Source organism: Trachurus japonicus, chromosome 18, assembly GCF_045865225.1.
Source record: "Trachurus japonicus isolate A0001 chromosome 18, Traja_1.0".
In the NCBI taxonomy this organism is placed as follows: Eukaryota; Metazoa; Chordata; class Actinopteri; order Carangiformes; family Carangidae; genus Trachurus; species Trachurus japonicus.
The window spans coordinates 16,617,089-16,644,374 of record NC_140924.1 but is presented as its reverse complement, the minus strand read 5'-3'; the positions used below and the strand labels follow the sequence as shown (position 1 = coordinate 16,644,374).

The 27,286-nt window shown below is 41.0% G+C and overlaps 5 protein-coding genes across 6 annotated transcripts; all 5 read left to right on the top strand.

The window, feature by feature from the left end:
• Positions 1-260: 260 nt before the first annotated feature.
• On the top strand, positions 261-5,192 carry LOC146968977 (zinc finger protein RFP). The gene is made up of 7 exons (XM_085759191.1): positions 261-327; positions 1,323-2,361; positions 2,679-2,774; positions 2,869-3,099; positions 3,497-3,644; positions 3,770-3,796; positions 3,880-5,192. Exons 2-7 carry the CDS (start codon positions 1,369-1,371, stop codon positions 4,431-4,433), a joined length of 2,049 nt encoding a protein of 682 aa, XP_085615317.1. The 5' UTR covers positions 261-327; positions 1,323-1,368; the 3' UTR covers positions 4,434-5,192.
• A 122-nt stretch (positions 5,193-5,314) lies between these two features.
• On the top strand, positions 5,315-7,960 carry LOC146968976 (E3 ubiquitin-protein ligase TRIM39-like). 2 transcript variants are annotated; one of them, XM_085759195.1, is made up of 7 exons: positions 5,315-5,432; positions 5,695-6,283; positions 6,389-6,475; positions 6,568-6,801; positions 7,060-7,207; positions 7,286-7,312; positions 7,419-7,960. In XM_085759195.1, the coding sequence occupies exons 2-7, from the start codon at positions 5,705-5,707 to the stop codon at positions 7,934-7,936; spliced, it is 1,593 nt and encodes a 530-aa protein (XP_085615321.1). In that variant the 5' UTR covers positions 5,315-5,432; positions 5,695-5,704; the 3' UTR covers positions 7,937-7,960. The 2 variants fall into 2 exon arrangements, with proteins under 2 accessions (XP_085615321.1, XP_085615320.1); XM_085759194.1 differs by having other exon boundaries at positions 6,389-6,484.
• A 1,123-nt stretch (positions 7,961-9,083) lies between these two features.
• Positions 9,084-12,300, top strand: LOC146968975 (E3 ubiquitin-protein ligase TRIM47-like). The gene is made up of 3 exons (XM_085759196.1): positions 9,084-9,179; positions 10,361-10,975; positions 11,714-12,300. Exons 2-3 carry the CDS (start codon positions 10,430-10,432, stop codon positions 11,975-11,977), a joined length of 810 nt encoding a protein of 269 aa, XP_085615322.1. The 5' UTR covers positions 9,084-9,179; positions 10,361-10,429; the 3' UTR covers positions 11,978-12,300.
• Positions 12,301-13,280: 980 nt separating this feature from the next.
• On the top strand, positions 13,281-17,376 carry LOC146968974 (E3 ubiquitin-protein ligase TRIM39-like). The gene is made up of 7 exons (XM_085759193.1): positions 13,281-13,398; positions 14,732-15,333; positions 15,458-15,553; positions 15,866-16,099; positions 16,187-16,334; positions 16,421-16,447; positions 16,534-17,376. Exons 2-7 carry the CDS (start codon positions 14,734-14,736, stop codon positions 17,097-17,099), a joined length of 1,671 nt encoding a protein of 556 aa, XP_085615319.1. The 5' UTR covers positions 13,281-13,398; positions 14,732-14,733; the 3' UTR covers positions 17,100-17,376.
• Positions 17,377-21,918: 4,542 nt separating this feature from the next.
• LOC146968973 (uncharacterized) lies at positions 21,919-27,190 on the top strand. Its single transcript, XM_085759197.1, has 13 exons — positions 21,919-21,950; positions 22,286-22,369; positions 22,594-22,666; positions 22,749-22,789; positions 23,236-23,319; positions 23,471-23,569; positions 24,559-24,634; positions 24,719-24,756; positions 24,877-24,960; positions 25,143-25,211; positions 25,370-25,448; positions 26,015-26,058; positions 26,190-27,190. Exons 4-13 carry the CDS (start codon positions 22,784-22,786, stop codon positions 26,259-26,261), a joined length of 651 nt encoding a protein of 216 aa, XP_085615323.1. The 5' UTR covers positions 21,919-21,950; positions 22,286-22,369; positions 22,594-22,666; positions 22,749-22,783; the 3' UTR covers positions 26,262-27,190.
• The last annotated feature ends 96 nt before the right edge of the window (positions 27,191-27,286 follow it).

Below are 27,286 nucleotides of genomic sequence, written 5' to 3'. Positions count from 1 at the left end.
AATTTAAATTTTATATATTATCAATGTTTGAGATTATAGAAAATGGATCTTTGCTTTTAACCAAACTACTATAAAAGTCATTAAAAAAGTAACACTGCCTTGAACCAACACCATTCTCCAAGTCAGAGTGCTGGATATTCTCCAAAGGGTTAAAGTTCTTCCTCTTGGAGCTGTGAGGGCCAGGACCAGGGAGTATAAATTTGTATCTGGGGTACAGGGACAGGAAGGGAGGGGGTGATATTTTGGGTCTGAGGTGTGTGTGTTAGTGAGGTTACAGACTGTCTCATATGTCAGTGAACAGCGGAGACTCGAGGCAGCTGCTCTCTGGTGAGTGTCCCCATATCTCCATGTCTTTCCTGTCTCTCGTACTGTCCTGCACTTTAATTTCTTTACTTTCACATCTGCTTCTCTGAGCACCAGCATACAATATACCTGTTGTTGTGTTGTTGTTGTGCTTGGGATTTTTGAATAGAATTCACCTGATTCAGTGTCATGGCCTCTCAGATTAATATGTGACAAGGCAATTTTTTTTAGGTGCTTACATCCATAAATAACCCAGAGTCTTGTTGAGTCTTGTTTAGAACATGAAAAGTACTGCAAGACAGATCACGGGCTTGCCTATTATTTTTGGAAAGATTTTAATCTGGTTTGCCATGAACACCTAGGCCTCAGGCAGAGAGCGGCTTGCCTTAAAAGTTGAACTCAAGTATTTCCAGCTTTGCAGACATGCATCTAATTAAAAAGCCTCATCCACTGAATCTATTAATATATACATATGTATGTATATATCCATAGTTTCAGATTTAAAAAGGAGAAAATAATGTGGAAAAATGTAAGATCTAAAACAACACATGACCATTTTCAGCTGCTGAAATTATCTGTTGCGGTTACCTCATCACAGATATCAGTATGCGTGATACTGTGTACTGTATGCTGGCTGATACACATCAAAACATTGCAGTACAGGAATGACAATCACAAGTTTGAAGTAATTTATATACTACAATTTGTAGCCACCAGAGAGCGCTAAAAATCTTTCCAACTATTTCCAGATTTTTGCAAATTTTAAAATATGTTGTGACAGAAAAGTCAACAATTTTAAACTCTTAAATTTCAGATCTATGCATGGATCAGTGCAAAATATCAAAGTTTTACAAAAGTTGTAAAACATCTTGAATTGAAAGAAGCAGTATTTTCAAAATTGTCATGTCATGAATTCATGTTTATTGAAGGAATTCCATCATGCCTTGCTGAGTAGATTTGCATGCAATTGACCCCTAAAGTCCATCCATCATCTAACCCCAGCCGCCTTAATATCACAGCAGGTTTGATGCCCCACTCAAAGGCTGCAGGTTGCTTGCGCTAAAAATGACGCTGCCTCTCCGCCGTGTAGGAATGGCAACCACCGGGAACCTTTCCGAAGAGCAGGTGCATTGCTCCATCTGTCTCGACGTCTTCACCAACCCCGTGTCCATCCCCTGTGGACACAACTTCTGCCAGAGTTGCATCCTGGGATACTGGAAAACCAGCCCTCTGTACCAGTGTCCCATGTGTAAGAAGTCCTTCCACAAGAGGCCCGATATCAGCGTCAACACTGTGCTGAGGGAGATCGCCGAGCAGTTCAAGGAGATTAGGGTTAGAGGCGTGGAAGGGAAGGAGAGCAACGAGGAGGGAGAGGGGAAAGGCAAGAAGTGGACAATGGAGAGGAAGAAGAAGGAGGACGAGGAGAGGCTTTTGGAGAAAAATCAGAAGGAGCAGCTTATGGAGGAGCTGAAACAGAAGCAGGAAGAGGAGAGGAAGAAGAAAGAGTCTTCACAGCAAAAACCAGAAGGGAGGAAGACGCCACATGAGGAGTTACCTCCGTTGATCCCTCCTGTGTTCTTGCCCAAAACCTCTTCAGCATCACACCAAGCCACAGCTCAGGATCCACCACCTCCACTGCCCCAGACATCACCTCCACCCTCACCTCAAATTCCTCTTCCTCCATCTCCTGCTACTCCAACTCCTGTTTCTCCATCTCCTCAAACCCTACCTTCCTCCTCACTGTTGCATTCCTCCTGGGAGGAGGAGGCCCTGTGCGACGTCTGCCTCGGAGAAGGAAGGCCCAAAGCGGTCAAATCCTGCCTGGTGTGTCTGACTTCCTTCTGCGAGGAGCATCTGAAGTCTCACTCTGCCAGGTTCACCAAGCACAAGGTGATGGATCCGGTCGCCAACATGGAGGACAGGATGTGTCCGAAGCACGAAAGGCTCCTGGAGCTTTTCTGCAAGAAGGACCAGATTTGCGTGTGCGTGCTCTGCACCGAGACGGATCACAGGTCGCACTACACCGTCCCGGTGGAGCGGGAATGGATGGATAAAAAGGTGAGGCCCATCTGCAAAGGTCTGATAAATGTCTCTAAGAGGTCAGAGCGGCTGTCATGGTAGAAATGTCATTGGTTGAATTAATTTGCAATTGGAATATTTTTCATAAATGCCAACTTGCACATGCGTAAAAGAAACATTCCCTGAAAACCCCAATAATACCTCCTCAATTCTCACTATAAAATGAAAGTAAAGAAACCCAAAAGCCAAACTTCTCTCACAAGAAATGATGGCAAAACCGCAGTAAAGATCATGATGAATAGCTTTTGACATGCTGGGTTTGTATCTGTCATGAGCCATTGAATTATGCTGTGCAGGCATATCTGAAGAGGACAGAAATAGACGTCCAGCAGATGATCCAGGACAGAGTGAAAAAGGTGGAGGACATCAAACACTCTCTAGAGCTCAACAAAGTGAGTGCTGCTGTCACACAGCGAATAACATCAGAGATTTCATTTACTCCTGGTTATTTACCACAGGTTTGTGTGTTTTTGTCTGCGTGTGAAGGCCAGCGCTAAGAGGGAGATTGAGGAGAGCATGCAGGTCTTCTCAGAGCTGGTGCGCTCCATCCAGAAGTCTCAGGCCGAGCTGGTTTTGGCCATCGAGGAGAAGCAGAGGCAGACGGAGAAGTGGGCCGGAGGCCTCATAACCGAGCTGGAGCGGGAAATCTCTGAGCTAAAGAGAAGGAACACAGACCTGGAACGTGTGGCCCGGACCGACCACATTCATTTCTTAAAGGTGAGAGGGTTTTGTTTTATGATGCATTTACTGCCAAATACAAATTTGCTTTCTGTGCTTTTATTTTGAAAGATGTGGCATCCTAAGACCAGACATCCTCTGGTTTTTCAGTGCAAACAGGATTGTTGTGATTCCAGCAGCTTTCCTCCCATCTGCTCTCTCAGCCTTTAGGCTACATGACTTGTGCTGTAACAACAGTGCCCCCTTCCTGTTTTGAATAGTATTGCCATCTAAACGTATCATGTTCAGTAGAAATTCAATGTGGAGGCAGCCAATCACTCTGGAAATCAATAAACTTTGCAAAATAATTAATTACGTTTTTCATTAAAGTTTTGAATATGCTATTTCTCTAACTAACCACTGAATAATTCATTTTCTATGCTGTTTCTTTCTGTAGAGCTTCCCCGCTCTTAGCTCTCCTCCAACTGTCAAAGACTGGTCCGAGACCAGGGTCCCCAATGACATATGTGTGGGGATGATCAGGAGATCTGTGTCGAAACTGGAGGCAACATTAAATGAAATGATTGACAAACTCTCCGATAGTGGTAGGATTTTTCTTCCATTACAGCATCTCTTTGATATGTTCTTGTTCATTTTGATTTTAAACTGACTGTCCAGAAGAAACTTGATGCAGTAGGCCTAAATCTTTGTCTGTTGTTTTTTTTAACAGAGATCAAAAAAGTTCAGAAATATACAGGTAATCTTCTGTATTTTTCACATTTAAACTAATCAATCTAACAAAATACAGTAGATAATTTGTCATGTCTCATGTCTCTGCAGTGGATGTCACTCTGGACCCTGACACAGCCAACCCGTGGTTGCAGCTTTCTCAGGACAGACGTCAGGTGAGGCACCTGGGAGCGTGGCAGGACCTCCCAGACCACCCGGAGCGCTTTGACACGGTGGTCATCGTCCTCGGCCGTGACACCTTCACCTCAGGGAGACATTACTGGGAAGTCCAGGTGGGGGACAAGGACGACTGGTATCTGGGAGTAGCCAGGTCCTCAGTCAACAGGAAGGGCAGGATCTCTGTGAGCACCACTCAAGGCTACTGGGCTCTGGCCATGAAGAAAGGCCAGGGGTACCGGGTGTCAACATCTCCTCCGATACTGCTCACCGTCGACCCTAAGCCCAGGCGAGTTGGTGTATACGTGGACTACGAAGAGGGGCAGCTGTCTTTTTATGATGTGAAAGCTCGGACTCATATTTACACTTTCAAAGATCGATTCATGGGGAAGATTCTCCCATTTTTCTACCTGTACTGCTGCGACAAAGCCTCTGATACCATCGTGATCTGTCCTGTGAATGAGAAAAACCTGATCAAGCAAACCTAAGGACATTATGTTTGACAATTACAACAAAGCCTTTGTGAAAAGTGAAAACAGACTGTATTTTATCATAGGCTAACCTGCTCCTATGAAATCCTGAGTTCTGTCTTTTATGTATATTTATTTCATATAAAACGACTGTCAACAATATGTTAATTGTACATGTGATTGTAAATGTATGCGCCTTCTCATGGTTTGCTTTCTTGTTGGGAAGTTTAATACTGCGTGTTTAGTAAGAGGCTCCTGCTAGCGGCTTATTTGGTTTAGTTGGGAAAGACTGGATGCTCGCAGAAACAGCAAGTATTAGTGTAACACAATCCAAACTGAAATTCAGGAATGCTAATCTAGCTTGAGCTATAAATTGGTTAGCTTCTAGCATTAACAAAATAAAAACATTTATATTTTTACATGTATTAGACAAACATGATGTAACATGTTAATTGGTGGAATGTAGAGGTAGGATAATTTTGTTAGCCATTTCCTGTCCTTATGCTACGCTAAGTTAAACAGCTGCTCATATTAGCTTCATATCTACAGACATAAGAGTGATATTGGTCTTCTCATAAACCCTTTCCTAAGAATGCGTATTTAATGAAATTAACTATCATTTTAAATGCATGCACATCAAAACATAAAAATGAAGGACAGTTTTCAAGTCAAGTTTCATAAGTGCATGTTTGTTTTTAATTATGTGTGACTCCTATTTGCAAGCTGTAGGATAAATGTGTTAACGGTTTACAACAATAAATGTTCTCCCAAATATTCCAACATGTCACTATTTCCATCTTCATGAAATAAGAAGCCTTAAGTTTCATTTCAGCAGAATGATGGCATGTAGCCAACCCACCAACAGGAACTGCCCCAGCTTCTCAGGGCTCGGCTGTATCCTCTGCCATGTAAGACGTGAGCACTGAATTTCATTTTCAGTCCCTTAATTACGGCGTATGGTCCTGATGTTGAAAGACAGCTCAAGTTTCTGGAGTTTACACAATCGCGGAAAGTCAGGTGAGTGTTTCCATCACCTTTGCAGTTTTTCCTTTTACTTTGCTTTTAAAATACAGAACTAAGAATGTAACGCAAGATATAGATGTGCAAGCTAATTCACCTGAATATGACTCATTGGGCGGGTCACTATTCACATTGTAAACAACCTAAAAATAGGCTTGATTCCAAAGACTTATCTAACTTTGCTTTGTTCCATTTCAAGTATATAAAAAGGTAGAAATAAAAAAATAACAAATACAATAATTTATATTTTCGTCCACAGACATCCCACAATGTCATCAGTTAGTATCCTCGCCTCATTGCCAGAGGAACATTTCCAGTGTTCAATCTGTCTGAACGTCTTCAGTGACCCGGTCACTACACCCTGTGGTCACAACTTCTGTAAGACGTGTCTGAGCGAGCGCTGGGACAGCAGCGAGATGTGCCAATGCCCAACATGTAATAAACGATTCTACATGAGGCCTGAAATCTCCACAAATTCAGTCATTGAAGAGATTTCGGTGCAAATAAAGAGAAGGAAAGTTGAGACGATGGAAAGCACCGATGCACCGTGGCAAGTGAAGTGCGATGTGTGCACAGAGCCGAAGCTCAAGGCCCAGAAGTCTTGCCTGGTGTGTCTGACGTCGTACTGTGAAGCCCACCTGGAGCCTCACCACAGAGTTCCCTCCCTGATGAGACACAAGCTGATGGAGCCGGTGGAGAACCTGGAGGAGAGGGTGTGCGAGAAGCATGAGAAGATCCTGGAGCTTTTCTGCCGAGATGAACAGGTGTGCATCTGCCTGCTGTGCAAAGAGACCGACCACAAAGACCATGACACGGTGACTGTGGAAGAAGAAGCAACTCGACAGAAAGTAAGACAGCTCATTTTAAAAGGTCAACTCTGTATTGTTAAATGCCTGTTTAGGTAAACTGAACCAGAATTATTTGGTCTGTTGCCGTGAAATTCTTCATCTTAGGTCAATATTGAGGCCAAAAATGAAAAGATCAAAACGATGATTGCCGAAAGAATGAACAAGATAAAGGAATTCACAGCTGCCTCTGAAGTGAGCAGAGTGAGTCATGCGGCAAATTTTGCACATTTTAAATTTTGCCCTTTTCTATAAATGATTGCTACTGATATAATTCATGATTACAGGAGAGAGCTGAGAAAGTGATTGTTGACAGTGAAGATCTCTTCAGTGTTCTAATGACTCAAGTACAAGACATACATACAAAACTGAAATCGAACATACAAAAAAAGCTCAGGAAGTCACAAGAGAAGGACGAAGCGGTGATTCAAGGGCTGCATGAGGAAATTGCAGATCTGCAGAGAAAACAATCAGAGGTGGAGGAGCTGTCGCAAAATGATGACCACCTTCAGCTTCTGCAGGTTAGACGACCACCCACCCACGAACCACAAACACCTCGTGTGAGTGATGCATTGTTTGCATTGTGTTCTCTTTGCATCTTTTTCTTATTAATTGGTGTGTCTTCCTCAAGGGGAAGGCCTATTGGTTCCTCTGGATTACTGTTAAGGATTGATGTGTCAAGACTATAAGAAAGAGTCAGTTTGGGTGCCAGTGGTTGGGTTTAACTCCTAAATATAACCTCATGCTACTCACAATCATGTGTTTGTGAATCATTTCAGACTCTGAAGGCCATAGACACTGTAGCAGAAGCCAAGGACTGGTCAAAGATCAAGGTTTACCCAGACATGTGTGTGCAGACGGTGAGGAGAGCCATGTCTCATCTTGTGCACACTTTTAAAGCAGAACTCAGGACTGTGACAAACACTGGTAAATATCTGCTGCATTTGTTGCATTCATGAGAATGTGTCTGTAATTATGAATAACTGTGTTCACTTCTTCTTGCAGAACTGACCACGATGAGGAAATACAAAGGTGAGATCATACTGTACAGTACCTATGTACATTTATTTTAAAGTTCTTTAAAATTCCGATATTATACCTCAGAGAAGCTTGTTGTAAACCAACCTTACTTTTTCAGCATCCTTCACCTTTGACCTAACCACTGCTGGCTGCGGTCTGAGGGTGACGACTCAGTATGGATATTTGAGGCACTACAAAAATACAAGTCCATCATCATCTGATGATGAGAGGTTTGACTTTCCCATGATTTTGGGGACAAAGGGCTTCATCTCAGGACGGCACTACTGGGAGGTTCGAGTGGGCCTGAAAAGCAACTGGGATGTTGGTGTTGCCAAGGAAACAATGGACAGAACAGGGAGGGTCGCTCTGAAAAAAGAAAATGGATTTTTTGCCATTAAAAAGAGGGGTCTTGATTATGTAGTTCACGCTACACCCATCAAGACCCTCCACCCGTGTCCCATGCCAAGAAATGTGGGAGTTTTTTTGGACTATGAGGGAGGCAGAGTGTCTTTCTATGATGTTGATGAGAAGCTGCACATTTACTCTTTCACCGGAGAGTCTTTCACAGGGAAACTGTTCCCTTACTTCTATCTGTACAGCTGGGCAAAGAAGTCCGACGCCTTGGTTATACTTTAACTTCTATATTCCCTCGTGCTCCCTTGAGAAGCAAAGGAATAACCCAACAGTACAGAATTGTTGTTCGGACAAAACTCACAATTTCAGTGAGGTCCCCTTGAAATCTACTGAAAGCTAATATTTGATAACATCAAAAATATTGTTAAATGATGCGATCTGTGCAGCATAGATCATTTTGGGATGTAAAGTTTATTATGTAGTGCAGCCTTATTTCAATCATAGTACCATGTTAGCACAGCTCAGCAGCATCTTCGGTTTTGCAACTTAGGTCTACCTTTTTGGCGGCGCTAAAAGGCTAGTCATTAAATGGATAAATAAAGGCTTAAAACAGAAAAATTCACTTTATATGCACACTATTAAACAGTTTCATATTGAATCTGCTCTGTCAGACGAATGTAAGACTACTGAAGAATTCCCCTGCTCTTTGTAACATAAGGCAGTTTACATGTAGGTGTTAGCAGCATAATGTTTTTCCATTACGTTCATATCAAACACCAGCAGTCAAATAGCCAAGACATACAGTATAACACAGTAGAGTGCTAGTGCTCCTTTTGAATTAATACACACAAAGTAATGTTGGAAGTAAAGTTCAGTATAGCCTACTGCAGTTAGCTGTTAGCCAGATGAGCTTACAGATGGAGCCTGTTCCTCAAAACAGGAAAAATACACTTTCAAATCTCTTATAATCATGGTCTTTTGGTTTTGTGAATGATTAAAAACCCAACATGCACACTTGTACACATATGCATGACTTTCTTTGCTGGTTGGTTTGCTCCTGAATATACATTTGTTTACACTGCTGTCATCACGACACCACAAATTGATTTTATCTTAATGTTTCGATTAAGGTTTTCCCCGCCAGTGTTGCCGTATGCGCCCGCTCTTTGTGCAAACTGTTGGGTCTCTGTAAATATTATGAAGAGACGGTCTCTATTTGTAAAGTGTCTTGAGATGACTTCTGTTGGGACTCGGCTATATAAATAAAGCTGACATTACTTGACTTTGCACTGGTCGCGTGATAAACATATTGAGTGCTTTTGTTGCCTTCTTTGGAGATTCCCCTGAACTCTTACCCCATCTCTTGCTTTATCAGTTGTAAGTTTATGAGCAAGCAGGAAATTACACAGTACAGCAGTGCTGCCCTCATTCCCAGCAGAGAGAGGCGTGTCTACTCCTTTTGAAAGTAGAAACGACAGAGAGGAGTGTAACTCAACAGTGTCAGAGCCTCAGGAAACACGGGCAGGTAAGAAAGGTATGTTTGTTTTTCTGTTTTAATTTTAATTGCTCAGCATTTATAAAGTGCTTTCTACTCCATTTGATCTTTGTGGAATAGTTTACTTTGCGCTGCCTTAGATTTATTAGAGTTTGTTGACATCATTAATGTAGCTTACGAAGGAGAAAGAGAGTTTATTTTAGCCAATCAGGATGTTTAAAGACTGACATGCCAAAACAGCTTCCCAACTCGAAACACTGTATAATTTTACGAGATACTTTTGTTGTAAGTGCAACAAAAGTAGTCAGTACAGTAGGCCATCTTGAATTAATCATTAACCATAATCACAAAGAAGAGCTCAACTCTGATTGGCAGGAGGATGATTTTGAAAATGACAACTCATCTGAATGAACACCATGTACCGTGATGCTCATAGATGGAAGTTAGTCATTCCAGGTGTACAGGTCACAGGAGGAAGATGTTATCTTTTTCATATGATAATCCTTTTTGTGAACTGTTGGTACATTGTGTAACATAATGATTGCAAATCTTTGTTCTGAAGAAAGTATGATGCTATCAACACTCAAAAGCAGTCTCGCCACTCACCTGACTCAGTCAGCAATGCAATGTCATTGGCGTAAAACAACATACCATTGCTCTTAACCTTATAATTAACAAGACTCCTATTGCCACATACAGTAGGCTATTATGTAAGTGTTGATGCCATGTACCTGCATTACTTTGTGTACATTTTTTTCCCCATTCAGCCAATACATTATAAATGAACAACAAAGGTCTTGTATGATGACCCATGGTAGATAACAGCTGTGAAAGCAATTTTGCCTTCATCCCTGACTCCATTACTATTAAGGTTAATGAGAGGCTTGGGCTCAATTGTAAAGGACTTATTTGTACCCCCGTAACATTAACTATTAACTAGATGTGATAATCTTGTGTTGATAACCACACAGCTCGTCGTTGATGGTCCCCGTTTACTTGCCTAATGTATTAACCATAATAGGCAGATTTAAGCTGCCCTGGAGTGAAACTGAAAGTTCACTATGTCCTGGTCTACGTTGATGCCAGAGGCCACTGCAAGGACTTGTAACAACAAAACACACGCATCACTCATCCGGTTCCCGTAACACTCGATGAAAATGAACTGTTCCAACTCTTAAAACAGCTGACGTAAGACTTTGTTTTCCCTGCAGATTTACTGGATCCAGCTCGCGTCACAGTATATCAGCCACGTGACGTTTACTGTATGTGCGTGTGTGCACATGCCAAGACAGATGTTTTGTTTTGACCTAATGTCAGAGGCTCCTAAGTGCTGCATCTGTCTGGCTGAGTTCTCCAACCCTGCCTCCCTCCCCTGTGGACACTGCTTCTGCCTGGGCTGCATAGGGGAATACTGGAGGATCCATCGGGCCTGTCAGTGCCCCCTCTGCAAGACCGTCTACCCCACTAGGCCACAGCTCAAAATCGACCAAACCACCCATGCTGAGGACACAACTGGGCCTTTGAGAGCTGGGGAAGTTCCCTGTGACTTCTGTCCCACCAAATGCAGAGCAGTCAAGTCCTGCCTGGTGTGCCTGGCCTCTTATTGTGAGACTCATCTAGAGCCACATTACCAGAGTGAAGAGCTTGGGCGCCATCTTCTGATCAATGTGGTGAAGAACCTGGAGGACTCTGTGTGCAGGGTGCATGGGAAGCAACTAAACAGGTTCTGCAGGAGTGACCAAACATGCATTTGTTCTCTGTGTGCTCAGGCAGAGCACAGAGGCCATCACACTATTCCTATTCACAAAGAAGCTGCAAAGAAGAAGGTAAAGTCCTATATAAAAAGCACCATGTTATATGTTGTGTAGTAACACATGAAAGAGAAAGACTTTCTCAGCCCAAACTTTGGACACTGAGTTAATTACAATAACTTACTTTTAAGAAAAGAAATTACATGGCATGTCTCTTTCAAATTAAAAGATGGATTCGCAAGACTGGCAGCACACTTTTGTAACTCAAGCTTTATGTGTTTTCAGGTCAGTTTGCTTACTTTATTTTGTCCATTTTTTCCACTCAGCTTGTACATGTTAATGGTTCTGAGAGCTCTTGGGAAATTTCTCATCATGGTGTAAACATCTTTAGTATGAGAGTAAGCAACAATGTTTATACAACATCTGGTCTAAATCAATCGTAAAGAAACAAGAGCAAAATCCACTGCCATGACATTATTATTTCAAACATTTCTTTTAACAGTGAAGCACAAAGACTTTTCCCCAAAAACAAAAGTGATCTTTGAAGAGGAAACAGACAATAATTGCATCTAATAAAAAGCTCCCTGTATTGAACGTCTCAAAATGACATAAATTAAGGTCTGTTTTGCATCAGATGTCAAAAAGCCCAAGACTGAACTGATATCAATCACAAGGGTGTAGTCAGGATTACAAATACATCCCAGACCCAGCACTGAGAGAACACAACACTGACATGAGCATTAGTGTCATTTTAGACAAATTACACTGTCTGCAACTTGTCACATGTCACTGATGCTCGGTTTTTTCCCGCAGGTTAGGCTGAGACGCAGAAGCATGAAACTTCAGCAAGCGATTCAAGAGAGGCTGAGTAAGGTGGAGGGAATCCAGCTCTCTGCAGAGCACTGTGGAGAAAATCCAAAGGAGGTACGGGTGCAGAATAAAGAGACGATCAAACGGCTTGAGGAAGAAATCTCAGAGCTGCAGAGGAAGAACTCGGAGATGCAGCAGCTCGTACAGACCGACGACCACCTCCACTTCCTGCAAGTCTGCACCAAGGTCACGAGTCAACATCAGTAAACACATGAATCAGCTGTTTACATTTTTGTGACATTTTAACACTGGTCATCAACCACTGGGCCTCTAATTCAGGCTTTGAGCCGTTTACGCAGACATTTCTGCACACTGCTACCTCTGCATAAACAGTGTTGATTCACTGCTGAGAACACAGGAACAAAGATTATTTGTCTTTTTTTTTACTTTCTATTCTGGGTTGGGTGGTGTGTTTGCTTTAAAGGGTTAGTTTCACATTTTGTAAGCTACACATACAGGGGAGGATTAACTGAGTTAATCAATACCACTTATGATACAGCAGGCAGCCTTTTTGCTTTGCTCACTCACTAACACCTGGAAATTTTACTTATCACATTATTTTTCATTTGATTTCTACAAACTGGAGTGTATGTGGGGATAATGTGTCGGCCCGTTTCTTGGCACGGAGCAGTTCCCAGCAAAACAAACCAAGATTACTTCTCATTGCAAAGACATTGCCCTTAACCATTAATTTAGACAGAGCTATACTAGCTCTCCACTCTTGCTAAACTAAGCTAACTGTAGACTCGTATTGAAACAGATAAATAACCTTGGTGCTGATCTTTAATCTTTGGTAGAGAACAATGAAATGTATGTCTCAAAATGTCAAACTTTTGCTTTAACAGGTTAATTTGAATGTATTTCCTCTTAAATTGCATTTAGAATAGTTTTTTTCTATTTAAAACAGTCTTTATGTGCAAATAAAATATGAATGACGATGTTCGTTTCAGAGAATTGAACTAGAAGAAAAAAAAAAGCCAGTTCACTAAATTCAAAACCTCATCTGGAGCCAGATTATAGCCAAATGCTCACTGAAAATATTTTGTATGAATGTAACTTATGCCTGCATGGGTGGATAATGTAATTTATTTTAAGAACAGTGTGTGTACATGCAGTTCAGAATTTCACTGTTCCAATGTTTTTTTTAATGTCAAACACTGTATTTGTACAATAAAGTGCATTGTTGAAAATAAGTGACGCAAATCAGTGCTTTCATATTGTGTAGGAGTCGTGCTTTTGACTCAGAAACTGACAGTGAAACTCACGGTAAAGGTTTCACTCTTGGTCTAGCATCAGTCAAATTTGGGAAACCGACAGTGTTGTACACATGAAACTGAAAACCTTTCAGGAGGTACATTATTTCATCTGTGCCAACTTGCTCAACATGCAACATGCCCTGCAGGGGACAAACATACACACAAAATCATAGCTTGTTTGCATGCCTCTTTGAATAAAGCAAATGAACGACTGGGCTTTTGAACAGAAATGAAACCTAACAGAGGGAGGAGGTCCCAAAGGAAGGAACCACACACTTGCACAATCATGCACACACCACACGGGAGTAAGGCAAGAGGAACAGTTCAACAGACAGACGCCTGGGAGTTAAGGAGCATCTAAATAGCTTAAAGGTAACAATATACTCTTCATCTACATTTCTTATAATATTATTTCAGCTATGCAGATTTTAAATAGGAATTATGGATGATTATTTTTTACTTCAGGTGACTGTGACTTTACAGTATAGTGTATAAGGCACTTCTCTGTTTACTGTCCTGCATGATCACCTGTTGTGTGTTCAAAGGTCTGTTTACCTCACAGTGTCATTTGTTTCTTGGGTGTCGACAATTTCGTAGGTTGCTGCCATTTTAATTTAACACATACAAACACACAAGGCTGTCGCATTTGGCAGGTGTGTTACCTGTAGTAACTACAATAGTACCAGAGTGTAATTCTATTAGTGTTTCCTTGTTGAAATATGCCTTGTCATTTTGGCTTTAAAAGTGTGTCCAGTAAAAGATGAATTATGTTTGCGTAATGTAACGTGTATATTTTATTAACCTTTATAACCCAACCTTTGTCCTGTTAATTCAGTGTCTGTTGTAAACCGCCAGTTACAGCTAGGGTTGTCTTATGAGGTGCTTGATGCTGACATTGTACTAGAGGTTAAATTGCACATGAATACTGGGATAATGACACAGTTCTGGGTGAAATAGGGGTTCATCATCATCAACTATACTATTTTGTGCTCTTCATGGGGCAGCAGAAAACAGAGAAGCCATTTCTACTTTTAAATTTTACCCTGTGTAGTACCTAACTAATTAGGGGAGGCAGTGGCTCAGGTGGCAGAGCGGGTCGTCCAATGATCAGAGGGTTGGCGTATTGAACCGCGCTCTGTCCCAGTCGCTGTTGTAGTGTCCTTGGGCAAGACACCTTACCCACCTTGCCCCATGTAAATGTGTATGAATGTTTGGTGGTGGTCGGAGGGGCCGTTTGGCGCAAAATGGTAGCCACGCTTCATTTCACCACTGGTGAGAATGTGGTATGAATGAATAATGGTTTCTGTAAAGCGCTTTGGGTGCCATGAAAAGTGCTATAGTATAATATAAAGGCAGATGTAAATGAAACCAAAAGCTGCTTTATAAAGTATAAAAGTGTCAGCCTTGGTCCACAGAGAAATGCACACAGCCTGTATACAGGAAATGAGCCCTTAAATGAGCTGCCAGGAATTCTGTCACGACAAAGCAGTCTAGTCTTTCAGGATTTGGTTCCTTTAGTGTTTATATTGTTTTATACCATAGTTCGGGTGAATTCTCAATTCTGATCATCTCACTTCCATCCGCTGATCAACTGCTGTGGCAAAATTGTCAATGGTGAACTTCTATGAAATGTTGAAAGTGGGAGGACTGAGACCCAACTGCTGTATCATATTTCTAATACTTCACGGTCACTTTCTTGAAACAGATATGGCCTCTGCTGCAGCATCATCATCCAGTGAGACTTGCTCAATGGAGAAGCATCTAACCTGCACCATCTGCATGGAGACATTTAAGGATCCTGTCACTACAGACTGTGGCCATTCCTTCTGCAAGAAATGTCTGAACCTTAACTTCAATTACACTGACAGGGTGTGCCCCCTTTGCAAGAAGCCTCAAAACAGAATCCCACAGGTGAACATCGTCCTGAGGGACATTGTCCAACAGCAAAAGCCCAAAAAGCCTGAAGAGGAAAATGATGAAGAGGAAAATGATAACAAATACAATGGAAAGGACGGTGAAGTTGCCTGTGACATTTGCACAGAGCAGAAGCTGAAGGCCGTGAAGTCCTGCCTCGTATGTCTTGCCTCGTATTGTTCGACCCATCTAGAGAATCATTCTTCAACCAAAAGGCTGAAGGGCCACAAGTTGGTGGCACCTGTGAAGGACTTGGATGAAAGGGCCTGTCTGAAGCATGGACGCCCCTTAGAGCTGTACAACAGGAAGCGGCACATATGCATTTGTGTTCGCTGTATGGAAGAAGGATCAGAGGAGGTCGTCTCTACTGAGGATGAATGGGAGAAGAAGAAGGTAAATAAACATTATGGAAAGCCATCAATTTAACCCAAATCCTAAAGGTAGCGAGTACTTACTTGAAGCTTTTGTTGACACATTTACAATGTTTATGACTTGCTTTATTCTTTGTTTACCACAGGTTAAACTTGACAACGCCAAGATAGGATTGGAAGCAAAAATTCAGAAGAGAGAAGAACAATTGGATGAGGTTAAGACATCTCTAAAACACTGCAAGGTGAGCAGACACTCATTACTGATGCTCCTATCACCTGGAGTGAAGAGCCAGAACAGGTTGTCAAAACTGGTGGAGCAACTCTCTGCTTTTACACACATTATGCCAGTTGAATACAGGAACTGTAAAGTAATTACAGTTATGCCAACATGACAATACATGCAAGTCCCTTGAAGTTACAGAATCACCACTGGGAGAATTGGTACAGCGTGACAAAACTATACCAATGTTATAGGTGGCATCTCTACATGTGTTCAGACAAAACAGGAGGTTCAAATGTCAAATAGATAATGCTTGATTTTCTCCCATTTTCAGGACCAGCTGGAGAGTGAGTGGTGGGACATTGAGGCTGTGTTTACGGCTGTGGTTACGATCGTGGAGAAAGCCCAGGCAAGAGCTCTTCAGCCACTAAAGGACAGGAGGCAGGTTTTGGAGAAAGAGGCAGATGACCTTAAGAAGGATTTGGAAGCAGAGATCAGTCGTTTCAAGACGACTATCTCTGAGCTGGATCGTATATCTGCTCTTGAAGATCACATCCTTTTCCTACAAGTGAGACAAAGTTATATTGGATTGTCTACATAAATTCTGTTAGGTAGTGCTGACTGTTGGTTGATCTATTTGTCTCTCTTTCTTCAGAGTTACCCATCTCTCCAAGACTTAGATGACATCAAAGACTGGGCAGAGATAGAGTTGGACACATCACTGTCTTTTGGGACAATGAGAAAGATCACAACACTAATGTTGGAACAAATTCAACAGGAGCTGGAAAAACTGACATCCATTGGTAAATGTTAAACTATTTGTGGAAAAGTTGAAAACTGAGATGTTGACATTACTGATCTAAAACGACTGTATTTATTCACTTAACAGAACTTAAGAGAGTTCCAAAGTTTACAGGTGAGCAATTTCTTTCTCATAATACCTTGGGGAACATACACTTTGCTGTTGGGATCATATAGTTACTTTGAGTTTGTGCTTCACAGTGGACGTAGGGCTGGATCCAACCACTGCACACCAACGCCTTGTTGTTTCTAAAGATGGGAAGGAGGTAAAGGATGGAGGGGAGAATCAGGAAGTCAAAGACACACCTGAGAGATTTGACACGTTTGGCAGCATCCTAGGTCTCAACAGCTTGACCTCAGGGAGATCATACTGGGAGGTGGACGTCAGCAACAAGACCGGGTGGGACCTTGGAGTGGCCAGAAGTGACGCAAACCGCAAGGGGAAACTGTCCCTGGACCCAGAGAACGGTTACTGGGTGACGGTGCATTTTGAAGGCGACAAGTACGCAGCTCTGTCAGCGAAACCGGTTCTTCTCTGTCTGGACGAGAAGCCTCAGAAGGTGGGAGTGTTCGTGGATTACGAGGAGGGTCTCGTCTCCTTCTACAACCTGACGGCTCAGTCTCACATCTACTCCTTTACTGAGAGTCTCTTTAAGGTTGAGCTGCTCCCATATTTCAGTCCACATGACAAACAAGATGATAAAAATGGTGATCCGTTGATTATTTCTGCTGTGAAACAATCTGAGCAGCTCATGGATGAGTCATGAGTGTGCAATTAAACTGCAAAGGGATGAATGATGAATGAAGTGATAAAATGATGAATGATGAAATGTAATCATTTATGCACTACTTTGTTTGTGTAGACCAAGTTTCTGGTAAATTAATTTGCATTTAAGAAAGTTTTTTTTTTTTTTTAAACTCCTGGTGCTAAGGAAAAACTTTGAGTTAGTCCTGAAAAGGATGAATGTAATCACATTAATATATATTTGTATTTGGTGATTTGGTGAAACCGTTTCCTCTGGGGATACATAACTGGACCATGTGTTGTCATTCCAATGCGTTTTTTGTATGTTTTTTAATCTCAAAATCAAAATAAATAATTTATATTTGCAAATAATATCCATCTCTGCCTCTACTTATCTAATTCACCACTTTGAACAAATTAATATATTATTATTATAGTAGGGAGGTAGCTGTATTAAGATAATTTTGACAGACAATAAAAAAAAGTAGTGTTTTTACAGTGCAACTCCAGGCTTGAATAATTCACCCACCATGCTCACCATGACTGGAGGAGCATTCACCACCTCTTTCAGACAGACGTAGGCGTTTGCCGGGTTTTTTTCTTTCTTTTTTAAATTAATTCTTTTGTATCCCTTTTTTGGCGGAAACGAAACTGAAAGTAAATACGCAGTACAAATGCAGCGCGGGAGAACCGTTAGCGCCAGAGAGGTAACAGCAGAGTGGAGGACCATCAGGTAGGTAACACATCAATACATGTTATTGTCCGTTTAATACAAATGTAGAAACGGAGTAGAACGACCCGCTGATGCCTTATACGTTTTAGTTTAAGTTTTATGTTATGTCTTTTTTTCTTTCCCCATTAATATTTGCTTTTGTTTAAGTCTGATGAAGTGTGTTCAATAGGTATTTTTGGGTGGTGCAGAGTCGCACGAGCAGTTTGGGATGAGCAGTTTTCATCCCAAAAGGTTATTCTCTTGAAAGCCTGTCTTTCTTTTATACTTTATACTGGAAGTACTGAATCAACCAGTCTTCAATATGGAGTATGAAAAAAAAACATTAACATTTTTTGATAAATAGGTGGATCCAGGAATTTCAAATGTCCTTTTGTGACTCTTTTTTAAGAGCTAGCTGCTTAGGGTTGTTTAACCTCGATTTAAGGCATTCAGCTGAAAACACATCTGTCTTTCCCCCAAATATAACTAATTAACAGTAAAATTATTTTTCTCAAATAGGCTACCGAGTATATGCAGCCTGTGTGTTCCATCTGATCTAAGTTATATCCACTTAAAAGGGAAGTGAGAGAAAGAAGAAAGATGGTTTCAGAACCTGAGGTGCTGCAGCTACTGTACTGCACCCTGACATATCACTCAAATAAAAAAGTCAATATAGAAACATTAGTCATCCTATATTCTTGTGTAGCTCAGATTAGACAGTCAGACTTTGCTCCTTGTGTTATTTTTTTAAGCATGCTTTAGCATCCATCCTTTATCCTTATTGTAAGTTATGTACTGAACATTTAGACAAATATTAAAAAGTAAAATTATCCATATTTAATTTTTTTTGAAAGACCAAAGGTGAACAGACTGAGTCATAATTTCTAATTAAAATTTTGGTTGTGCTCTTAAAACAGATATGGCCTCTGCTCCTGCATCATCTGGTGAGACCTGCTCAATGGAGGATCATCTAACCTGCTGCATCTGCATGCATACATTTCAGGATCCTGTCACTACAACTTGTGGCCACACCTTCTGTAAGGAATGTCTCAACCTCAGCTATGAGTTCACTGACGCTTGTCCCATGTGCAAGACGCCTCTGAAAAGAGTCCCACGTGTGAACATCGTCCTGAGAGACATTGTCCAACAGCGAAAGGTGGAAAAGATTGAAGAGGAAGACATTTACACCGATAGAAACGTAGTCATGGCCGATGACTTTTACACAGAACAGAAGAGGAAGGACCACAAGCAGATGCCTCTAGAGGGGGACTTGGATGACTGGGCCTGTCATTGTGTTTGCTTTCTGGAAGATGATGTGGAGGTTGTCCCCTCTAAAGACATACAGGAGAAGAAGGTAAACTGACTTATGAAAGGCTGTGATTTAAGTCTGGACAATAGTGAATATTTACTTTAACCTGTTACATGCTGAACAAATTGATAGTGTTTCAAAAACATAGAACTACACAAATAAAAAGATTGTTGCCACAAACTTCTTGAAATTGCCACAAGTAAAACATAATGAGACTAAGTCAGTTGAAAAAGAGGAATGAGACAGCAATTAGATTTAAAAGAAAACTTAATGCACTCTAAACCGACATTGTGTTATGTTTTCAGAGCCTCCACATTTGCAAGATTTGTGGTTGGTCCAAAGTGACGACTTATCGAGGCTTGAGAATTCACCAGGGGAAGAAGGGATGCACTCCCAAGGGAATGAAGATCCCAAAAACAGAGCAGGGCAACCTAGGAAAACTGCGGGAGATAGAAGCGAAAGTGGAGACCAGACGTCAGTCAACAAGGAAACTGAATTTTGAGGAGGAGGTACAGGTTTTTCGCAAACTAGTTATGCAGTCATTCATGACCAAGCTAAACATGATGTACAGTATTTGTTTAGCATTTCAAAGTAATTGTGCATTTAGCTCAAAGCTGATTTGTTACTTCATTCATCTAGAGGTAAAATGAACTCATGGCATCATTACAACAATATTATCTGATCTCTCACTTTCCCCCTCAATGTGATAGAATTTGCCAAAAGCACCAAGCAGGATGGACAGTCTAAACTCTGCAGTAGCCACAACCAACAACGGATACAATTCAGGTATGAACATGATAATTCATCCAAAATAACATCTTACCTGAAAATAACAACCTGAGAAAAAGTAAAAATGCTAAAGCTGGCACTGACTGAATCCTTTCACTACAGCTTTTGCTGCTTCCCAGCGCTATTCCCTAAGATCCACAAAACCAAAGCCAGCCTATCAGCAGCAGCAGGACTTCTCCACACTTCCACGGGTAGAACAGATTCACAGATAGTTCAAATTCTGCCTTCAAAGTGACACATGATGAAAAGTAACATCCACCTGGGGTTGATATCTTTCAGGTGAGCAGATCGGTCAGGGAGCCTCCGATGGCTCAACCACCGGCGGTCCGCCCTAAAGAGAGAAGAATTTATCCAACATTATCACAGGTACTTAACCGTGTGCTTTAGACTGTATATTATAAATGCCATTTTCAAGTTTTTTAGTTGCATTGGCGTCTTCATTAGATTTCAGACAACGGAGCAATGATGGAAAATCAAAGAGTGACAGAAACCAGAATCAGGAAGGAACCCAAGTCACGTATGTACAGAGGAATTCAGGTTTATTATGACATTACTGAGAATCTGTTCAATTTAAAACCACTATGGTTAAAAATGCCAATATGCTGACCACCTCCTCCTGCCTTAGGAAGAGCCACAATGTCAGGACCACTACCTCCTGTAGGAAGTGTAGGACCACCACCTCCACTGCCTTTAGGAAGTGCTACAATATCAGGACCACCACCTCCGCCTCCTTTAGAAAAAGCCACAGTGTCAGGACCCCCTCTTCCTGTAGGAAGAGCAGGACCACCACCTCCACTGCCTTTAAGAAGGGCCACAATGCCAGGACCGCCACCAGGAATCCGACCTAAGGTGATAAGAATTAAGCCTCAAACATCACAGGTACTTTACCATTTGCTTTGGAGACTATATTCTAAATTTAATTTTGTAAAAAGGTATTTGTCCTGAGATGTGATATCATCATTAGATTGCAGACAGTAAAGCCATCAAAGAAAATTCCCAAGCAACAGCAGCCACAATCAAGGCAGAGCCCAAATCATGTATGTATGACATTGTGATTCAGTCTGAACAAGAATGTGCACTACAAGCTAAGAAATAAAGCTGCTGAGGTTTGAACTGACCCTCCTCCTTTCTCTGCAGCTGTTGCAATTCCATCATGGTTTTACCCAGGAGACACAAACCCACAGTTAGTTTATCAGCTGCCGGATTTCTCCAATGGTGTGCAGGTGAAGCAGATTGAATGGAAATATCTCATCATGAACCTAAACTATTGAGGTCTTTTCAAAACATAGAGTATTGCTACATCAATCTGTTTTTTATTGGATTATCTCTCATGCTGTATCCTCATATCATCAACCTCAGGTGAATGGATTGACCAGGGGGTCGCCACCAACTCCACCTTCAGCAACTGCAATGCAGCCAACGGAGAAAGACGGTAGTGATAAGGTGATAATTACACCCTTAGGTTTAAAATGTATATTTGCTCATCAGGGCTTTGTGTGATGTAGAAGAGAAATTAAATGGGGACAAGGCAGACACATTCAATGCCTTCTGGTTATCAGCACTTCATATTCCACAAGGTGTGTTAACATAACTTCCCCATGTGTTTGTATGTGCTTTCATTCAAGGTGAGACAAGAGAGACTGAAACTTGAATTACAGCAGAAAATTCAAATGAGAAAAGAAAAAATGAGCAGACCAGCAGAGAAACCCTGCAAGGTACAAAACTGTTTTTTTTTCTTTCCTGGGAATTTGGTTTTCTGTTCAAAAAATCAATTGACATTTGGCAACAAGAAAGTTGGATTTGTGAAATTTAAACTGGGATTGTGAAAAGTGGAAAACAGTTCAGATGTTGTCCTTCTTTCTTTCTTTGACAGAACATACCAGATCCAACCAGTATCAGCAGCCAAACTAACTCAGCAGTAGCAGCAGAAGAAAAAGCCACAACACAAAATCGCATTGTTGAGGGAATCACTCGCACCTCAGCCCGTCTGCTTACAAAGGTCAGTGCTCTAGTGAAGGAAACGGAAAGGAAGCTCTTGCACTTCATCTCATCCAATAACAAAGGTCGGTGCTCTCTGAACAGGACAACACACAAACACACAACTGAACCCTGATTGAACCCTGCCCAGTTAGCATGCTAACCAGCTAGCTCTGACCAAACTTCTATCACTTATACATAGAAGAAAAGTAGTGATAGAAGTGGAGTAAACATCTGTGTTTGTGCGTTTAGCATCAAACTTCATTATCATACATGTTTCTTCAAGACTGTTACGTAAACAGCTGCTCATGCTAACATTAGCTAACAGGAAAACATATTTAGTTCCTTTAAAAGAAGGCTTTAAATCCACCCATAAAACAAAGGCAGCATTCTTTATTGGATTAAATGTCTCATGTTTCAGGCGAAGTGGTTTTCAGCCACCACAGTTCAGCAAACAGCCGCCCAACTAAAGAAACAAGACAGGGAGCATCAGAAACCATCACAGGTACACTGCTAATGTATCTGTTGTATAGTGTATCAATGGGCATATCCATCAGGCTGAAATATCTAACCAACCACAGATGTGTGTTGCCATTAAATCTTACATAAACATTCATAGTCCCCAGAGAAGTAATCCTACTGACACTGAATCTCCAGAGCTGTTTGATATGAATGTAAATGGATCTTTTTGAGGTTTAGACCAACAGCGATTTGATCTCTGTCTACCAGACTGGGCCCAACTCAACAAGTACTGACCAAACAAATACAACAAAAGCCACAACAAAAGAAGATCCCAAACCATGTATGTAGTGACACGGGCTATTAAACACAGGAAATTGCTCAATATTGAGGAAAATCAATCACTCACTGTCTTTTCTTTACAGATTGTGAAACTGCTGAGCCAGATTTCTCCACAGGCATGAAGGTACTGTCCACTCTTTGACATACTTAGAAAATGTTGTATTGAAAACTTTTCATCACAAGCATCCGGATCCATGTGGTTTACTTGAAGCCCACTTGTTAACATTAACCACACAGTTTAAAGGCTGGTTTCTTTGTTTATAGTTTAGCAAATGTTTGGGTCTTATCTGTCTGGTACAAGAAACTAAAGACCCAAAATGCAGACGGTAAGAAAACCAACCTTAAACAAAACAAAACCAAACCGGAGACACGGGGGAAAGGACACAAGGGATGTAATCAAACACAGGTGTAAGACACAAGGGTGGGGCAGGCAATCCACAAGGAGGGAAAGAGAACAAATACAGGAAGCAAATCGACCTTGAGCTACACATGGAACTTCAAAATAAAACAGGAAGTATCCAATGATAAAAGAGTCGTCATTTGAATCCTTGTACTTAAAAATGGTTTCAGGTGAAGGATTTGGCCCGGATGTTTTCAGCTACCACAACCCAGGAAACAGCAGGTCGACCACAAGAGAAACACAAAGAATCACAGGTTGTAGACCTTCTATAGATCTTTTCACTTCCCTACGGTGGTGGTTTTGGTTTGTTTTATTCTTTCTGATCTTGTGTGTTTGCATTAATGTACAATATTCTTCTAAAGTTGTCTTTATTTGATGTATACCTAAGTTTTGCGTGTGTTTCAGGCTAAGCCTCTGGCTCTGAGGTTTTCAGCCACGACAGCTCAGCAAACCAAAAAAGTCCAACCAAAGGAGAAAGACAGGCAGGATCAGAAACCATCACAGGTACAATACCAGTGCGTCTATTGTATTGTATCCATGAGAGTGTCCACTGGTGACGATCAACCACTGTCCCCTTCTCTCTGTCTTCTTATTTCCTGTCTCTCCCAAACTGTACTATCCATGTAGGACATAGAAGCCCCCCAAAAAATAAAAAAATCAGCGTGTTTTCCTAGTCCTAGAGATTTCAGTTTGGCTGTCACTGAAAATCTGAATCACTTTTCACACAAATAACTCCCCAGATGGGAAACGAAATCTGATACTTAGATCACATTCCTGTTTTTTTTCTGTCCCGTTCCACTTCCTGTATCTGGCTCATTTACAGCAATGATTTCTTAATGCTAATGCCACATCTGGCCCAGTTGGTGCGCACACAGAAGATTGCCCAAGAGTTTAGTAAAGTATTTTTGTCTTTTCCATTGCAAGCTTTGCTTGTTTTCTGTGTTTTACATCAGTATGAATTGAATCTGTGCTGATTCTACATGGTTGTTTGTACAAAACAAGACATTTTATGTCACAGTGACACTGACATTTCTCTGTTACTGTGTTTATCTTCTTTTTATTTACTCTCTGGTGTTTCCTCACTTTCCTCACTCAAATTGTTGAGTGCAGGATAGCGTTTCGTCAGTATTTTTAATTTCTCTGTGTTTTTAATTGTTGTTACAGTAGTTCTGCATGACTGTGTGTGTGTATGTGAGTATGTGTGGCAGAAGGGGAGATATTTGCTTTGTAGCTGTGGTTTTATGTAAAGCACTTTGGGCGGCTTATCCATGCATGAAAAGTGCCCTATAAATAAAGTTTGATTAATTGATTGACTGCATTGGACCCATTTTGCACAGTTTTCTGACATCACAAGTTGCTACCCTAGGATATATAACACCACAAGCATTAATTTATACCCCACAGGAAAACCATGCACTGAAACTGACATGCATTAATCAGTTTGACAGCAAATGAATCATATATTACTGTAAAACTCTGCCTCTTTTTAACAGACTGTGCCCGAGTCAGTGGGTAGTAACCAGGCAAATGCTGCAGCAGAAGCCACAACAAAAGAAGAACCTGCATCACGTATGTAGCAGTATGGTGTGTTCAAAGACAGGAAATTGCACAATAATTCGAACATGAAACTGCAATTTTCTGTTTTATTTCCAGTGAAAACTACTCATCCTGATGTCACCACTGGCCTGAAGGTAAAGAAACCTCCTTTAGTACTGGAGCGTGCTGTGGGGCAACACAAATTCATCACGACCTCTTCACCTTTTTTATGGTCAGTGTCATTGTAATTTGTTTCTGAATGTTTGACATTTCAGGTGAGGGAGCTGGCCCGGATGTTTTCAGCAACCACAACCCAGGAAACAGCAGGCCCACCACAGGAGAAACAACCACTGTCACAGGTTGAACACCTAGTCACTTCATTGTTATGACAGTTGTGAGAGGCCTACTAAAGCACAGAGATGGTCAATGTTGTATTGTTATATTTTTCTTACCCATCTCTTTGTGACCTGTCTGGGTTATAATATGCCAACTGTCCTACAGCAGCTCCATGATTTATTGTGATGTTCCTCATATGTTTCAGGCCAAGCTTCTAGCTCGAAGGTTTTCAGCCAACACAGCCCAGCGAGCAGCAGTCCAGCCCAAGGAGAAGGTAGCTTATCATTCATCCAAAACAAAGTTAGACAATATTTTATGACAAGCCTTTTGGATCAAAGGCGAAACATCTTCAAGAATCTAAAGAAGTCCAGTTGCCTTCACCCTCAGCACTTACAGTAATAACTACGAGCTTTGTCTTTTCTCTGACTGAAGGTGTCAGATTCATCAGGTGCCCCCACTAACATGAACCCTGCAGCAGCAGAAACCACAACTAAGGAGGATCCCAAACCATGTAGGTTGTTTACTCTAGATAGATAGATAGATAGATAGATAGATAGATAGATAGATAGATAGATAGATAGATAGATAGATAGATAGTATAAAGCCCCATTTGATTGGAATAATCTCCCTCCTTCTTTGCGTTCTATTACCTCTTTACATTGTTTCAGGAGGTCACTATATTTACATCTTAAAACAAACTGCTCTTGTTTTTAGTTAATTACTTAATTGATTCTTCCATTGTTATTCTTTCTTTCTCCATTTTGTTATTTCGTTATTCCTACTATGTTATTTAATATTTCTATTCTGTTAAATTTATGGGGGTAGGGGTGGTATGTGGGAGTGTGTGAGCAAGATGTCTGTATTTGTTGTATTGTATTGTCATGTTATGTATGTCTACAATGTAATGTAGTGTATTGTTGATGTTGTGTGTCCTATGTATATGCTTGTTCAGGGACCCCCTTGAAAATGAGATGCTACATCTCAAGGGGCTATCCTTTAATAAATTCAAATTCAAATAGATAGATAAGAGGAAAATTGTGAGTTAAAGTTGACATTGACCTTTCTTTGTTTGAACAGCTTGTGAGACTGCAGAGCTCTCAGATTTCTCAACTGGTGTGAAGGTACGCCTGATTTATGACTATTTCTAATCATCTTTCAATTATTCCTTATTTCTGAAGCTGTTGCATGCACACTTTGATTTAATGTTAGGTTATATAGGTCCTCTTTATGCTGACTGTTTCATGTCTTCCAGGTGAAAGAAATGGCTCGGATGTTCTCGACTGCTACAACCCAGAAAACAATCCGGCCAAAGGGGAAACACTAAGAGAAAGAAAACTGGCACAAGTGATGGGTCTACTGTAAATCTTATTGTATTGACTCCAGGGTTCAAAACACAAAATACAATCAAGTAGTAAATCTTGTTTTCAGGTCACAATGGTGCCAAAAGTCACCACTGCTCAGTTGTGGAAGTATTTTCTTTTTATCTGTGTTGCCACTCTGTTTTCTTTACATGATATCCTCAATATTAGCTATGCAGCATAGAAACACTGGACTCTTCCATATAACACAAAAGTCCTTTAACTTTATGCTTTTAATGATTTTACATTGTTTACTAGAAGTCTTTGGCTTCATCTGTAATCTGTAGGCTACAGTACATGTTGGACTGGTCAAAATACAACAATACCCATGGGCCTTGGCTGTCGTGAGAAGAAACCAGTTAGATGTTTGAATAAGGGTGGTGGTGGTGGTGAGTTCTTACGCTTTATTGCAGCTCCTAAGTACATAACAGTCTGTCACTCAAAGTTATAACCACATGCTTTTTGCCAGGGCCATTTAAGAAAAAAAAGTTAATTAGCAACAAAACACACCATTGCTTTATACTGGGGTGTTTCACTGCCACATTCAGCTTTATTTGGTCTGATAAGACCAGTAGGTTACAATGGCTAATGTTAGAAACCCTGCTGTTAATACTGCAGCTGTATCTTTGCTTTATTGTATTTTAGCTGAATGCTAAACTGCTGACTGGCTAAATATCAGTAGGTTAGCATTATCTCACAACTGTCATAGGCCAATTTGACTGTTAGACTTGAAGGGTATATTGGAAAACTGATTTGGAGTCAGTTTTACACATAACCCGTTATGTAAAAAACTGAACCAGTTTAGATTTATAAATGTATTTTTGATAGGCATGAACATCGGATTTGCTAATTCGTCTATTTTTCTTAGGGATCTGGGGATGTGTGTTTTTTGTTTTGTTTTGTTTTTGTTTTTTTACAGAGCATATTTACCTGTGTATACCTGTGCTGTAATAGCCTACGTCAAGAATTAAACAATTAAACGATGACTACC